Source organism: Sorghum bicolor, chromosome 10 (genome assembly GCF_000003195.3).
Source record: "Sorghum bicolor cultivar BTx623 chromosome 10, Sorghum_bicolor_NCBIv3, whole genome shotgun sequence".
Classification (NCBI taxonomy): Eukaryota; Viridiplantae; Streptophyta; class Magnoliopsida; order Poales; family Poaceae; genus Sorghum; species Sorghum bicolor.
The window spans coordinates 47,359,967-47,373,360 of record NC_012879.2 but is presented as its reverse complement, the minus strand read 5'-3'; the positions used below and the strand labels follow the sequence as shown (position 1 = coordinate 47,373,360).

The following is a 13,394-nucleotide window of genomic DNA, read 5'->3' as shown; positions in this document are numbered from 1 at the left end:
CTTTTGCCGGTCTAAGTTGAGTAGAGAAGTGATTGACCGGATTTAGGATAGATAGCCGACTATCAAGAGGGGAAATCACGGTCATCTCTCGAATCAAGTGCTACTAGGTCCATATCTTGAGCATATGTATTAGGATCTAGTAAAGTGCTAACCTAACTCCTTTGGTGAAAATGTTTGTGAAAAGCTAACACACATGCACTTTGGTGGTGGACACATGGTGGTGTTAGCACATTTGCAAAGGAGGGTGGAGTTCCTAGGATAGAGAGGGGTTTGGGTTTCTCTCTCCCTCCCACCGAGCTTGTGAGGCAGGATTCGACACATCAGAAAAATGAAATGCATATTTTCCATTGCGCTGGACGCTGGCCTTTAGCATCTGGTGTGCTGTCAGTGCTTGACCCTACTAGGGTTGAGAACCGAACACACTGCACCGGACGTAGGGTGTTCCCTGTTTATGCGCCGGTGTGGCCTGACTTAAGCAGAGGGTGTCTGACTCAGAGCACCGGATGCTTTGAGTGTGTCCGGTGGTAAGGGCATTTTGTAACCCTCTCTGCGCACAAGTCCGGTGAGCACCGGACTCTTAGTCCGGTTATCAAGCATCTTTGTGATCCTCTCTGCGCACGGGTCTAGTGAGTACCGGACGCGTCTGGTGCTCACTTAACCGCGTCCGGTGGTTCGCAGGTAGCCGTTAGAGATTGACGAGCAAGATTCAAAGGAGGACACGTGGCCAACCCCAGAGCACCGGACGCAGGGGGTCGAGCGTCCGATGGTACCCTACTGAGCGTCCGGTGCCCCCGATTTTAGCCCAGTGAAAGTGGTCAACGTCTCTTTTGTTGAGGGGGACTATAAATAGAGGGTGGCCGGCATTGGGAGGTTCTCTCTTGCACATTTGATTACTTGTGACATACATTGAGCTAGAGAACACTCCCTCCACTCATCTCCTTGCTTGATTGCTAATCCTAGTGAGATTCAAGTGCATTGCATTGAGAGTTGCATCTAGTGGCACTTGATCCTTGAGTTTGCTACGGATTTCTTGTTACTCTTGGGTGTTTCCCGATGCCCTAGATGGCTTGGAGCAGCGGTGGTGTTGAGCTCGTGATTGGAGATTGCATCGAGCCTCACCAAATGATTTGTGAGGGGTTCTTGAGCCTTTCCCGCGGGAGATCGCAAATTGGTTACTCTAGTGGATTGCTCGCAGCTTGGAGGATCCCCATCTTGTGAGTGGATGTGTGGCACCCGCTGAGGGTTTGGCTTTGGATTGCCAATTAGCTCGTGATCCATCAAGTGGGTGTATCGCCACAATGAGGACTAGCTTGCCGGGAAGCAAGTGAATCTCGGTAAAAAATCTTGTGTCATCTCTTGCCGAGGATTCTCTTGTAATTGTGATTGATTGATTAGTTATATATCTACTCTACAACGTTGGTATAACAATCACTCCCCTCTCCTTTACTTATGTGCATACCTTACTAGTTGTGCAGCTTGTTTAGCCTAGCTATCTTGTTTAGGAGTGTAGCTAGCTTCTAGTTGTGCTTTCTTGTAGTATCTTAGTGTTTAGCTTTTTGCTAGACTTGTGTAGGTGGCTTGCATAGCTTAGTTGTGCTAGTGCTAGAATAGCTTCACTGTTTGTTTTACTAATCAACTTGTCTAGTTGAAGTTTGTAGAAAATTTAAATAGGCTATTCACCCCCTCTAGCCATTTGGACCTTTCACCGTGCACTCATTATTTTTTTCCTAGACACACCAAAAGAGCCTAGTTTTTGGGGGCATTTTGGTTGCATCTCTCTAAGATTGTTGAGTTCTAATCCTAGTAGATGAACTAATCTTGCGAATCTTTTGTGGTAATGGTGTTGGGAACTTAGCCCCTTTTGAGGTGACAAAGGAGAAATTGCTTCCCTTCTAGGCAATATATGATGTGGATCCCATTCTCATTGTTGACATTCTATCATCATCATCATCGTCATCTTCATCAAATTCTGAATCTGAGCCAAATATTTCGTATCACTTTCATCATGCCACAAAACAACCTAAGTTTTGTCCTAGTGTTTTTCTATCCTCCTCCATGGGGCTACCCAAATCAACTACATGGTAGATGCCATTAACTAGTGTATCATTGGTAACCTTGGCGTACCCTACATGCAATAAAGTTAGTGCAACATGACCACTTAGGATGACCTTAGCCTATCATCGCCTTGGTCTTAAAGAACTTACTCTCCATGTATAGTTTGCAAGGTGTTGGCTTTATGATCTTTCATAGGGAAGCTAACAAAAGTGTTTTTGATAGAAAGTGGTGTGCTTTTGCAGATACTCCATACTGGTCTAGGCACATGAGTCTATGGTTAACATCCTCTATTGTCGTAGGATGTTTGCCTAATGCTTCCTCAAACTTTGCACATAAGCGGTTGCAACATTTGGTTACTTCCTGTTGAGCAACTTCCATCATAAGCTACCACTCCATCCCTTTTTGGGCATTCCTCCTTGAAAGGCTTTTGTATGTGGCGATGTCATCTGAAAATGCATGCACCCAAGGTACGAGTTTGATCCCTTGTGTGTGGATAGGATGCTCTTTGTTTTGTAGTCCCTACAACTTGTAGGCTTAAAACACCATGAGAAATTTCCTAATGGATAACAAGAACCTTTAAGAGGTGCTAGGCCACAACACTCCAAAAAGATAGACAACAATTAGGAGGGTTGAAAGAAATCCCCCTCACAAGAAGAAACTTTCCAAAGCGATCATCCCAAGAATTTGGTGAACCATAACTTGGGGCTAATAGGATACCAAGACTCAGTAGATCCATCGTTGTTATCAACAATAACACTTTCAAAGTGAAGTGTTCTAGCTTTTCATTGTCCCATACTTTGAATCCTTCTACCAAAATGTCATTAGGTTATTTAGTATCATTTCTAGGTACGCATCAATATTGTTGCTAGTTTTCTTTAAAAATGGATTAGTAATGACATCATAATATAGGTTTGCTTCATACATAGCCAAGGTAGAAGGTTGTATATCCAAAGCGTCACAGGCAAGTGTTATGTTTGGGCTACCCATATTTTAATAATTCATCTAATTCATACTCAAACCTAACCCCTTAAAAATGACATCTTGAATTTGAAGTTAATAGACCTCCACTATGAGCACTCTTTGACATGCCACCACATCAACTTGCCTCTCTTTTCATTCGCAAATAACCGCTTCAAGTGAGGAATTATAGGGGAATGCCACTCGATCTTTGTGGACAATATTTTTTTGGTATCTTCATTATGTTAGCTGGTCACACTTGTTTGTGAGGCAGAGGACACCAGAGACACATCTGAATCTTTATAATCACTATGATACAATATGCAATTATGGTTACACACATGATTTTTTTGTAACTCGATCCCAATTCGGCAGATCATTTTTTCGCCTGGTATATATATTTTGAGCAGCAACTCATTTAGCCTTGGAAGAAGCTTCACCAAAGTCGTACTCACTACTATAAAAAGGTCATCACAACCGGTTCTAAGCCCCCTGTCTCTATCGACGTTGCCACTCGATAGAGATGGTGATGACATGATCATCATTGATGGTTGGAAACTAGTGGTGATAGTAGACTATTACCTATCTATATGGCATATCCATTCCCTCGTATTTCATTTTTAGGATTTTGGAAAAATATTTGGGACCCTAAATGAATTCAAATGAAAAAGTGATCAAGTACAAAGTTGTAGTCCTCATTGAGATCTACATCTTTGGTTTTGGTTGGTTTGCCATCCAAGGTTGTTTGAGAAATTTAAATTTCAAATTATGATAACTTGAGACATACTTTTAGGATCTCAAATGATTTCAAATAAAAAAGAAATCAATTGCATGTTGTGGTCCTCATCGAGATTTACATCTTCTATTTTTTATTTTCCATCCAAGATCGTGTGAAAAAAAATTGAATTTTAAAAGGTTAGAATTGTAAATACAAATTTGAGACCATAAATTTGACACATTTCAAGCCACCAAACATCAAAATGTTTCTAGAAAAGCTTTATGGTTCAAAATGTGAAAAAGGAAAAATATACATTTCAAAAGGGTTTCTAGGCTCAACTTAAAACAACAGGAGACTCTAGAAAAAGATTTTCAGAGCGGCTGGTGTTTCATATTGTCTCTAGAAATTCAATTTTTAAAGGCAGTCGATTGTATCAACCACCTTTGAAAATCATTTCATGGGATAGTTGAAACACACCCTGCCTCTCTAAAACCAATTTCTAGGCGTGGTTGAATACCCACATCTAGAATTTAAAGATTTTTCATAGTCACGGCAGTTAATCACCTATACAAATTTCCTCCTCTACAAATCGGTTTAGGGGTACCAGTGGGGATGACCTATTGTTAAATGAGACTGTGTATTCAGTGGGATAAATGACACAAATGCAGCAATTAGAAAACATCAACTAATAAGCAAAGAAAAAACAAGATGTAGCGTGTGACTCGCTAATGGTGCACAATAATATAAACACACTTTCGTTTTGAGAGTGACATGAGGGGTGAAAAGGGTTGAGAAGGTTGCAGAGTAAGTTACAGAAAAACTGAACACATATATGAGCTGCACAATATTATGGCCCTTGCTAGCTTATTTTTATATATAGATGTTAGACATAAGCATTACAACGTTTTTTATATGAATCGGGTTGCAAGGCAGGTTATGCACGAATGGGCAAATAGACTACATTCTTTTTTTATTTAGATTTGCACCCGTAAAAATTTAGCATCTTTGTGAATAGGCGGACAACCCACTTTGTATCCCTATATGGTGAACATCGTGTGTACTCTGGGATCTTCCTTCGATTGGTTAACTGAACTTACTTTGTATGGAAATACTGCCATATACTGCTTCATCTAAGAATAGCTTGTCTGATGGCATTTCTTGGAATTTACATTGTGTAGGAAACATATATGATATTTGAGCTTTGTTACAGTGCTGGGAGGAGCCGCCGGTTCCTCCCATAAAAAATATTTACTGCAGGTCTTAAATTAAGAAAATTAATTAATTATAATTAAGGGCAAATTAGTCCTTTTCCTACCTACACGGTACACAATCTAAATCCCTAACCCAATCCCTTGAATGCTGCTCGCATCACCACGAGATCTCGCTGCCTCCCGGTGTTGGCGGGCATGGGCTTCTTTGCCGACGTGACCTCTTCTGCATCTAGCTCGACCACGTCTACTACATCGACCCCAACAAGGCGGACACAGCCACGCTGCCACCCAACGTCGTGGCCGCTGTGAACAGTGTCACACTGTGCGGTACGCTCACGGGATAGCTCTTCTTCAGCTGGCTCAGCGACAGGCTTGACCGAAAGAGCGTCTACAGCATAATGTTGCTCCTCATGGTTGTCTGCTCCCTCGCCTCTGGGCTCTCATTCTGGAGCACAGCCGCCAACGCTCTGCTTCTTCGACTTTCGGCTCGGCTAATTCGGCATCGGCGGCGACTACCCGCTCAACGTCACCATCATGTCCGAGACTACGCCAATAAGAAGACCTACGGCGGTTTCGTCGCCGCCGTCTTTGCCATGCTGGGATTCAGGATCCTTGTTGGCATCATCATCACGCCGGGAATACCAAGCACTAGCAGGCCACCTCCGACATGTCCAGGGTGCTGCAGGTGGAGATGAGGCGGAGAAGCTGGACAAGAGATCACCAGCGACAAGGACTACGGCCTCTTCTCTAGTTGCGTTTAGAGAGATGAAAGGAGAGATGATATAACCTAAAGTACTATTATACCCTTTAAATTTATTTTGAAAATAATTCTGTGCTCATATACTTTTAGTTCTGGACCTACAAATTTCTAGTTCCGGCCCACAACTTAAGTTCCTGTACTTTAATTTTTCTTATTTTATAGCCGTCTGATCTATACAAATAGATGGCTCAAGTTTTTTCCAAGCACAGTAAAATTTCACATGATATTTACTAGAACTATCAAAGGTGTCAGAACCCTTCGTTTTATCTCACAGTATTAAAAATTTGCACTGGATTGTACTTGATGCACGTACAAGCTAGTGGTTATTCTATTAGACGCTGAACACACCGTCGTACCATCTCGGCCATCGTTTGTAAATGTTACCCCAAATATAGCTCAACTAAAACTTGGCAGATGATGTGTTGATATCTACAAAAAGAAAGTCATATATATATATCTCGTACAGTTTCTGGTGAGGAATACATAACCAAATAGGGGCATCTTCCCATGATGACGACGATACGTGTGCATGCAGAGAAACAAATTAAAAACAGCATATCTAGACAAATAGAGCTTTTTGTTTATTCGTGGCTTGTGAAGATCATGCTTCATGATTCGAAGAAATAATGAAAAGTTTGAAGTGGTTAACCAAATGAAAACCTTGTAATCCACTTATATATGTCAATGTGCTAGTACTGTTCAGATGGACCCCAAATGCTAACTGCATTGCAAGTTGGTCATTATGTTGCTCATCTAGCTATAGCTAGCGACAAGATCGGTAGTACAATTTTTTTAGACGAACAGTAGTGCATTTTTTATATAGGCCTTGTTTAGTTCCAAAAACTGAAAAAGTTTTCGGAATTGTAGCACTTCCGTTTTTATTTGACAAATATTATCCAATCATGAAGTAATTAGGCTTAAAAGATTCATCTCGTGATTTACATGTAAACTGTGCAATTAGTTTTTATTTTCGTCTATATTTAATACTCCATGCATGTGTCGTAAGATTCGATGTGACGGGGATTCTTGAAAAGATTTTGGTTTTTGGGGTGAACGCCATAGTTTGGTTGTTTACCTCGATGTTCATCTCTCTTCACTTGACAGCATATATTTATTGCCCAAGCTCTACTGTAGACGATAAATATTCATAAATGCAATAACCTACATGGTTATGAAAACTACATTTCAAGATGTATATTTGAAATGTTCACTCTGAAATCTGAAATATGGAAATAGCTAATGCCTTGCTAGACATATGCAACAGTATTTTTATTACGTGCGCTAAAAACTACTCCCTCCATCTTTCTTGCCTGAAAACCGCGTTGCGGTAACGAAAAACTATTGCACCACATCATCATGCTGTCCTAATAATGTCATATGACAAATATATCGGCAGCCAATTTCTTTTTGACTTCTAACGATACAAAAGTCTACTCCCTTCGTCTCAAAAAAATCGTTGTTGTTGACTTCCATCTTGTTTGATCATCTGTCTTATTAAAACTAACTTTTTGTATAAATATTGTCTATTTTGATATGACTTATTTGATCATTAGAGGAACATTAATAATGATTTATCTATTTTAGAATTTGCACAAAAATTTTGAATAAGACGAACAGTCAAATATGATTGGTTAAAGTCAAAAACATCAGTCTTTTTGAGACGGAACGAGTAGAAACTTACCGATTGGGTATTGGTTTGGACTTCTAGCAATATAGAATTCTAGAAAAAGTTACCAATAGGATATAGGTAAATAAAAAATTACATATATACTCTATGACAAGGGGACTCTAGAAAGTTATATAGGATGCAAAGAGAATACCAGGTCTAAATAAATAGAAAAATAATAGATAATATAGAAAAAATAATTAAAGAAAATAAAATTAGAAAAAAACAAGAAACAAAGCTGAAAACAAAAGTCCAACTGCTACTGGGCTTTAAGTTGGTCTACAATTAGTCTAACTATGAAACCGACATGGGGAATGTGCGGGCACATTTCAAGCGCACAACGCCACACATTGTTCTAGTTCTAACTATATAAGACGTTTTAGCTGTCCAAAATACATAACTTTTGTTTTGTATATCCAAGTGTATAGTAAAAGTTACATATCTAGAAAAGACAAAATGCCTTATAATTTAAACTAGAGGGAGTAAAATGGAACAAATTCAGTGGACACATCTGAGATAGCTCATGTTACACTTCTCAAGCTACTGAGTCCATTTGCTTAGAGAACTATGTAGAATAGGTTAAATATAAAGAACATTGGGGTTTCCTCCTGGTAATAGGTGTCACACCGCTAAATTTAGGAGGAAACCATTCCATCCTAAGAGATATATATACCTCCAACTAAAAACTACCTCTATAGAGATGGTACATCTTATACTTTCTCTCTTACAAACTAGAAGTTACTCTGGCTTCTTTACATATATACTCAATCCATTCCAAATTGTAAGTCGTTTGACTTTTTTAATATCAAGTTTGACCACTCGTCTTATTCAAAGTTTTATACAAAATATTACTTTTTTTGTTGTGTATTGGTTTATTAATAAAAGTTCTTCAAGAGTGACTTAAATTTGACTATATTTGCATAATTTTTTTTTGAATAAGACGAGTGGTCAAACTTGGGGTAAAAAAAGTCAAACGACTTACAATTTGGGATGGAGGGAGTAGCTTTTATTATATATATATATATATATATATAGATGTCTACCAGAAGCTATATTTTAAAAAATTCAGAACTCACTTACAAGTTGAAATTCTGACTAATTTTTTTTGAGCGGTCTACTAATATAATAAAATTTTAATCAGCAAGATAATTATGAGTTAACATAAATTTACTAGTGGATTTAACAAAGTAATAATCATCACATAGTTTATACTAGTAATGTACTTCCTCCATCACAAAGTATAAGACATTTGACTTTTTTAGCCCAAGTTTGACAACTCGTCTTATTCAAAAAATTTATATAAACATAGTCAAATTTAAGTCATTTTTGAAAAACTTTTATTAATAAACCAAACTACAACAAAAGAAGTGACATTTTACATAAATTTTTAATAAGACAAGTGGTCAAACTTGATGTTAAAAAAGTCAAACGTCTTATAATTTATGTTGGATTGAGTTACCTATTCGAAATTATAAGTTATTTTACATCTAGATACATAATAAAACCTATTATATAGAAAAGTCAGAACGATTTGCATTTTGAAGTGAATGAAGTATTATATACTAACCACTTTCTCCGATTCCAATTTAGAATTCCTTGTGTTTTTATTGTCATACATACATAAATACATATACATACATTTAAAATGGTATATTTAAATAAAATCATGCGGAAATTGTCAAATTGGGTCCATGTCATTGTCCAAAATCAGAGGAGGTATATGTAGCTTGTGAAAGCGAATTCGTTTTATATATATTGAAAAATTAACCGATGGAATCCGAAGCGCGCGTCAGCAAACGCGGATCCATCCATTGTCAAGTCTGGGGCCTGTCCCACAGATTAAATGATCGAGAGAGAAAGTGCGCGCAGAAAATTTGCGACTTTCAACATCAAGCGGCAGACTGATCCATCAGCTCAACATCTTAAAGCTAGCTAGGGTAATATATCATGCAACAATTATATTTGTATATATTAGCTGGCTGCCTCTCTGACCATGTTGTATCTGCAGACCGGAGTCAACTGCCGTTTCAGCATTCGACTCGATATACCCAGATTATTTTTGCTGAATTGGTCGTAGTTAAACTATTCTTCGTGTAAATGCTTTGTCAAGGTGGATGTTTGACTTGCGAATGCCTGTGGTGACGACCTCAGGCTCAATTTACTTCTACATTATTTAAAAGCAAAAGATCCACAGCCTGATAAAAAAATTGTATATCAATTATAATCCTAAACCCACTAGATTCTAGCTCTACATGCAAACTATCCACCTTAGCAGCCCATTATGAGATACAATTACAGTTCACTAGCATATGAAATTATGATTTTTATACGTTAGCGAGACACATCATTCACTAATATGTGTTTAGCTGACCATGTCAGCGAGACTATGCAAGGATTTGATAAAGTGATTTGAAAGCAAAAAAATACAGTTTATTAGATATAATATGTTTCAATGGAACTCATGATCATTAGTAGCTTTGTAGCTAGGCTATTTCTTGCTACAACACATGAGATAAGAGTACAACCTATTAATCTTCTTGCAGTTAAGGTTTAAGCTAGAAAGTGCAGCTTTTCAATTTCTTAGTACTACTTAATATAGCCACTACAATTTCTAAAACACATTTAGTATATTAATTATTTTCTTCTTTTACATTGACTGTTTGGTCCAATATATAAAACTCCTACAGTCTAAACCAAAATGATGCATTGTATTTTTCACATTAAAAGGATTTAACATTACAATTCAATATTACATTGACAGTGTCTATTTATTTTTTCCACGTATAAATATGATGTGAGACTATGCAATCATTGTTATAGCATATTACTGATAATTCTTTTAGTAAAATAGTTTATCTCTATCAACTTTAGTTTCCTTCAATTCTGATATTTCAATTATTCTTTATATGAAAAAATAGCTAACATTGAGAAGACATAACATTTATCAATTCGTATAGCCTGCATGAATTGGGCATTCAGTTTGTATGATAAAACCTGGAGACCAACCATGGTTTTTCATAATGAAGCAGGTCTCAACTCTTCTGCATGCTTTCACACACCCAGTTGGCAATTTATAAGCAGGCCCCTTCCCCACATCCAAATTATAAACACCCTAGTGGAGCCACTACCCTCTACACCCCAATTCCCTCACCCTATAGAAAAATGTATGAAATGGAATATCACTGTTGAAAACTAGTCAATGTAGTGGAATGCTTGTCCATTTCCCTGTCCTTATATTTTATTCCCACATCAAGCTTGCTTATGCTTCTTCCCCTCCCTTGTATTATTATTCTCATCACGTTCTTCTCTTCTTCCTTCCTGGTTCCTACTCCCACCACACACACCTCATTCCAATCCAACCATGGTAGTGTAGAGACGATAGACATATAGAGGAGCGAGCTAGAGCAGGAGAAGGACCTGATCTGAGAGGTAGAAGCCATGGGAGAGGTGAAACAGAAGGTGGCAACGGAGGAGGATATGCTTGAAGAAGATGATGAGAAAAGATCTTTGGACAACTCTGTACCACCTTTGATTCTGGACCTCAACGAGGGTTTCGGTGAGGGAAGCGAGGAAGGGGAAGCCGGCGATGATGGTGACGGCAACGAGGAAGATGGTGACGACGGCGGTAGCACAAGTGAAGTTGAAGGAGGCAGGAGTTCAAGCAACAACAGCAGCAGCACCAACCACACTTCCATGAGCAACAAGTATTGCGACATGGATAGCAACAGTAAGGGTGAGGGCAGCGGCGAGAGGGCGCTGACCGTGAGGCAGTACAACAGATCCAAGCTTCCCCGTCTCCGGTGGACTCCAGACCTGCATATGGCATTTGTCCACGCCGTGGAGAGGCTGGGCGGCCAAGAGAGTAAGTAATCTCTCATGAACTATGTTGTTCTTTCCTTCTCAATTTTTCCTGCAAATTATATAATTAATTTATCCATACATAGACGTACTAAAATTTTTGTTTCAACTGATGGGTAGGAGCAACGCCAAAGCTGGTGCTTCAGATGATGAACGTGAGGGGGCTCAGCATTGCTCATGTAAAAAGTCACTTGCAGGTAAAGCAGATTAGAAACCGGCCTGCATCTCATGACTACTTAGTTGCTGTGCTAACAGCTGGTTGGTTTCTTCACATAACAAGCGTTGGGGCCTTTGGCTTTTCAGATGTACAGAAGCAAGAAGCTGGACCACGAGTCTGGTGGACACGAGAGAGCAGCCATCTCCTCCGGTTCTCATCTCGATTCTCTCTGATCTATTTCTCTCTCTCTCTCTCTCTCTCTCCCAATTTTAATTTAATCTTCTCCACAGAAGCATACTGCACACACATACAGAAAACGCCATGGACTGGATCATGCATTTCCTTAACCTTCGCTGCACAATTTTGGCAGTTTTCTCGCCCATGGACTTCCACATGATGAGGAGAGGGGACCATCGCTTCCATGACATGTTGCTCCATCGAGCTGCAGGCTCGGTGATCTCCTCCGGCCGGCTGCTCCACAACGCCGTCTCGCCGGAGGCCAGCAGGCTCTACGCGCTCCTCCAACGCCGGCAGCAGCCTTCCATGCAAACGTTCGACTTCAAGAACTACAGTAGCAACCTCAGGTACTTAATCAACCACACCAGATCGAAATGAAGAACACACCGTTCGCACTCCACTCAATATATCGTCCTGTGATCGTGCAAAACCCTAACTAGTCTTTCTTACCTATGCGTATGTATAGGGATCAAGAGTGGAGTTTCAGCCAGCATGCAGCGGCAGCGGCGGCGGTGGCAGCCAGGGCTGGGGCCATCAATAACCACGGCCCAACGAAAGGGCTCATCCACGATATGATCTTGAGAAAGAATGGCAGGCCGACATCCCATTTGTTCGACGTGCGGGATGCCATCGCTTCCAACCGGACGTCGTCGGACGCCGCGGGTGCTGCTGCCAACCACGGCGGCGGAAGGGTCGTCAGGAGCACGGATTGGGACGGCACCAGCTCTGGGCCGCCCTTGTCTAGGACAATGTCGGCAGCTGCCTCCACGGGTGTTGCGTTGGGCGGTAGTCACCATCAGTCTAGGGGAAGAGTCGCTAACTTGACATCGTCGTCTGATCCCGTGGTGACAAGTGAAGCCCTAGGCTCCCGGCTCCAGGTACAGCATTCAAATTCCTTCTCTATAACACTGACGACTGCTCGGTTAATTAATGATCTAGTCACTCATGACAATGTATGGCTTTTGCTGTCATGGAGCTGCAGACGCTCCTAGAGCCTAGAACGACGAAGAGGATGAAGACGCCAATGGAAGGGAATGGCGGCACGCCGGACTTGCAGCTAAGCTTGAGCCCCAACGACGACATGGGAGGAGATGCCGACAAGCAGGTCAAGAAGAGGAAGTTCCTAGGCATCGAGTTAAGTGAACAGGAGGTGGACGACAGTGGTAAGACGACGCTGCCTCTCTCGCTCTCGCTGTCACTCCGTGGTGGCGAGTGGAGCAGCGAAGATGCCGGGAGCTTAGAGGTAGCGGCACGTAGCAGCGGCAAGAAGAAGGCCGCTCTGGGGCGGAGTACTTTGGATCTGACCATGTCGATCAAGGCATTGGAGTGAGGAGGGTGTTTTCATGGCCGTTCTGGGGGTGAGTACTTTGGATCTGACCATGTCGATCGATCAAAGGCATCGGAGTGAGATCTTTCAAGTACTTGTCCCAAGGCCATCCAAAACTTGCACACTGCACCATGAGATTATTAAGTAATAAGACTGTTAATTTAAGTTAACCATGCATGCATGTTCCAGACCAGACCACATATAAATACATATCTATATGTTCAATGAGACGCGCAGTTAGCTAGCTACGGACTGTTTTTCTCTGTGTATTACATGCTTACATATGCATCAGTTTTTTTTCTTTTTTTTTGGGAGGGGGAGGGTCATGCTGTCACTGCACTGATTTGCTTTTTGTTGAATGATATCAAATGCAAAAAGTAAGAAAACTATCTTCACTCGTCAAATGTATTAATTGTTAGTCGTCGACTTTATTAATATAAAATTGTTT

At 40.4% G+C, this 13,394-nt stretch overlaps 1 protein-coding gene across 1 annotated transcript; it reads left to right on the top strand.

The window, feature by feature from the left end:
- On the top strand, positions 10,551-13,194 carry LOC8072684. Its single transcript, XM_021448931.1, has 6 exons — positions 10,551-11,229; positions 11,346-11,422; positions 11,529-11,592; positions 11,753-11,966; positions 12,086-12,497; positions 12,602-13,194. Exons 1-6 carry the CDS (start codon positions 10,806-10,808, stop codon positions 12,947-12,949), a joined length of 1,539 nt encoding a protein of 512 aa, XP_021304606.1. The 5' UTR covers positions 10,551-10,805; the 3' UTR covers positions 12,950-13,194.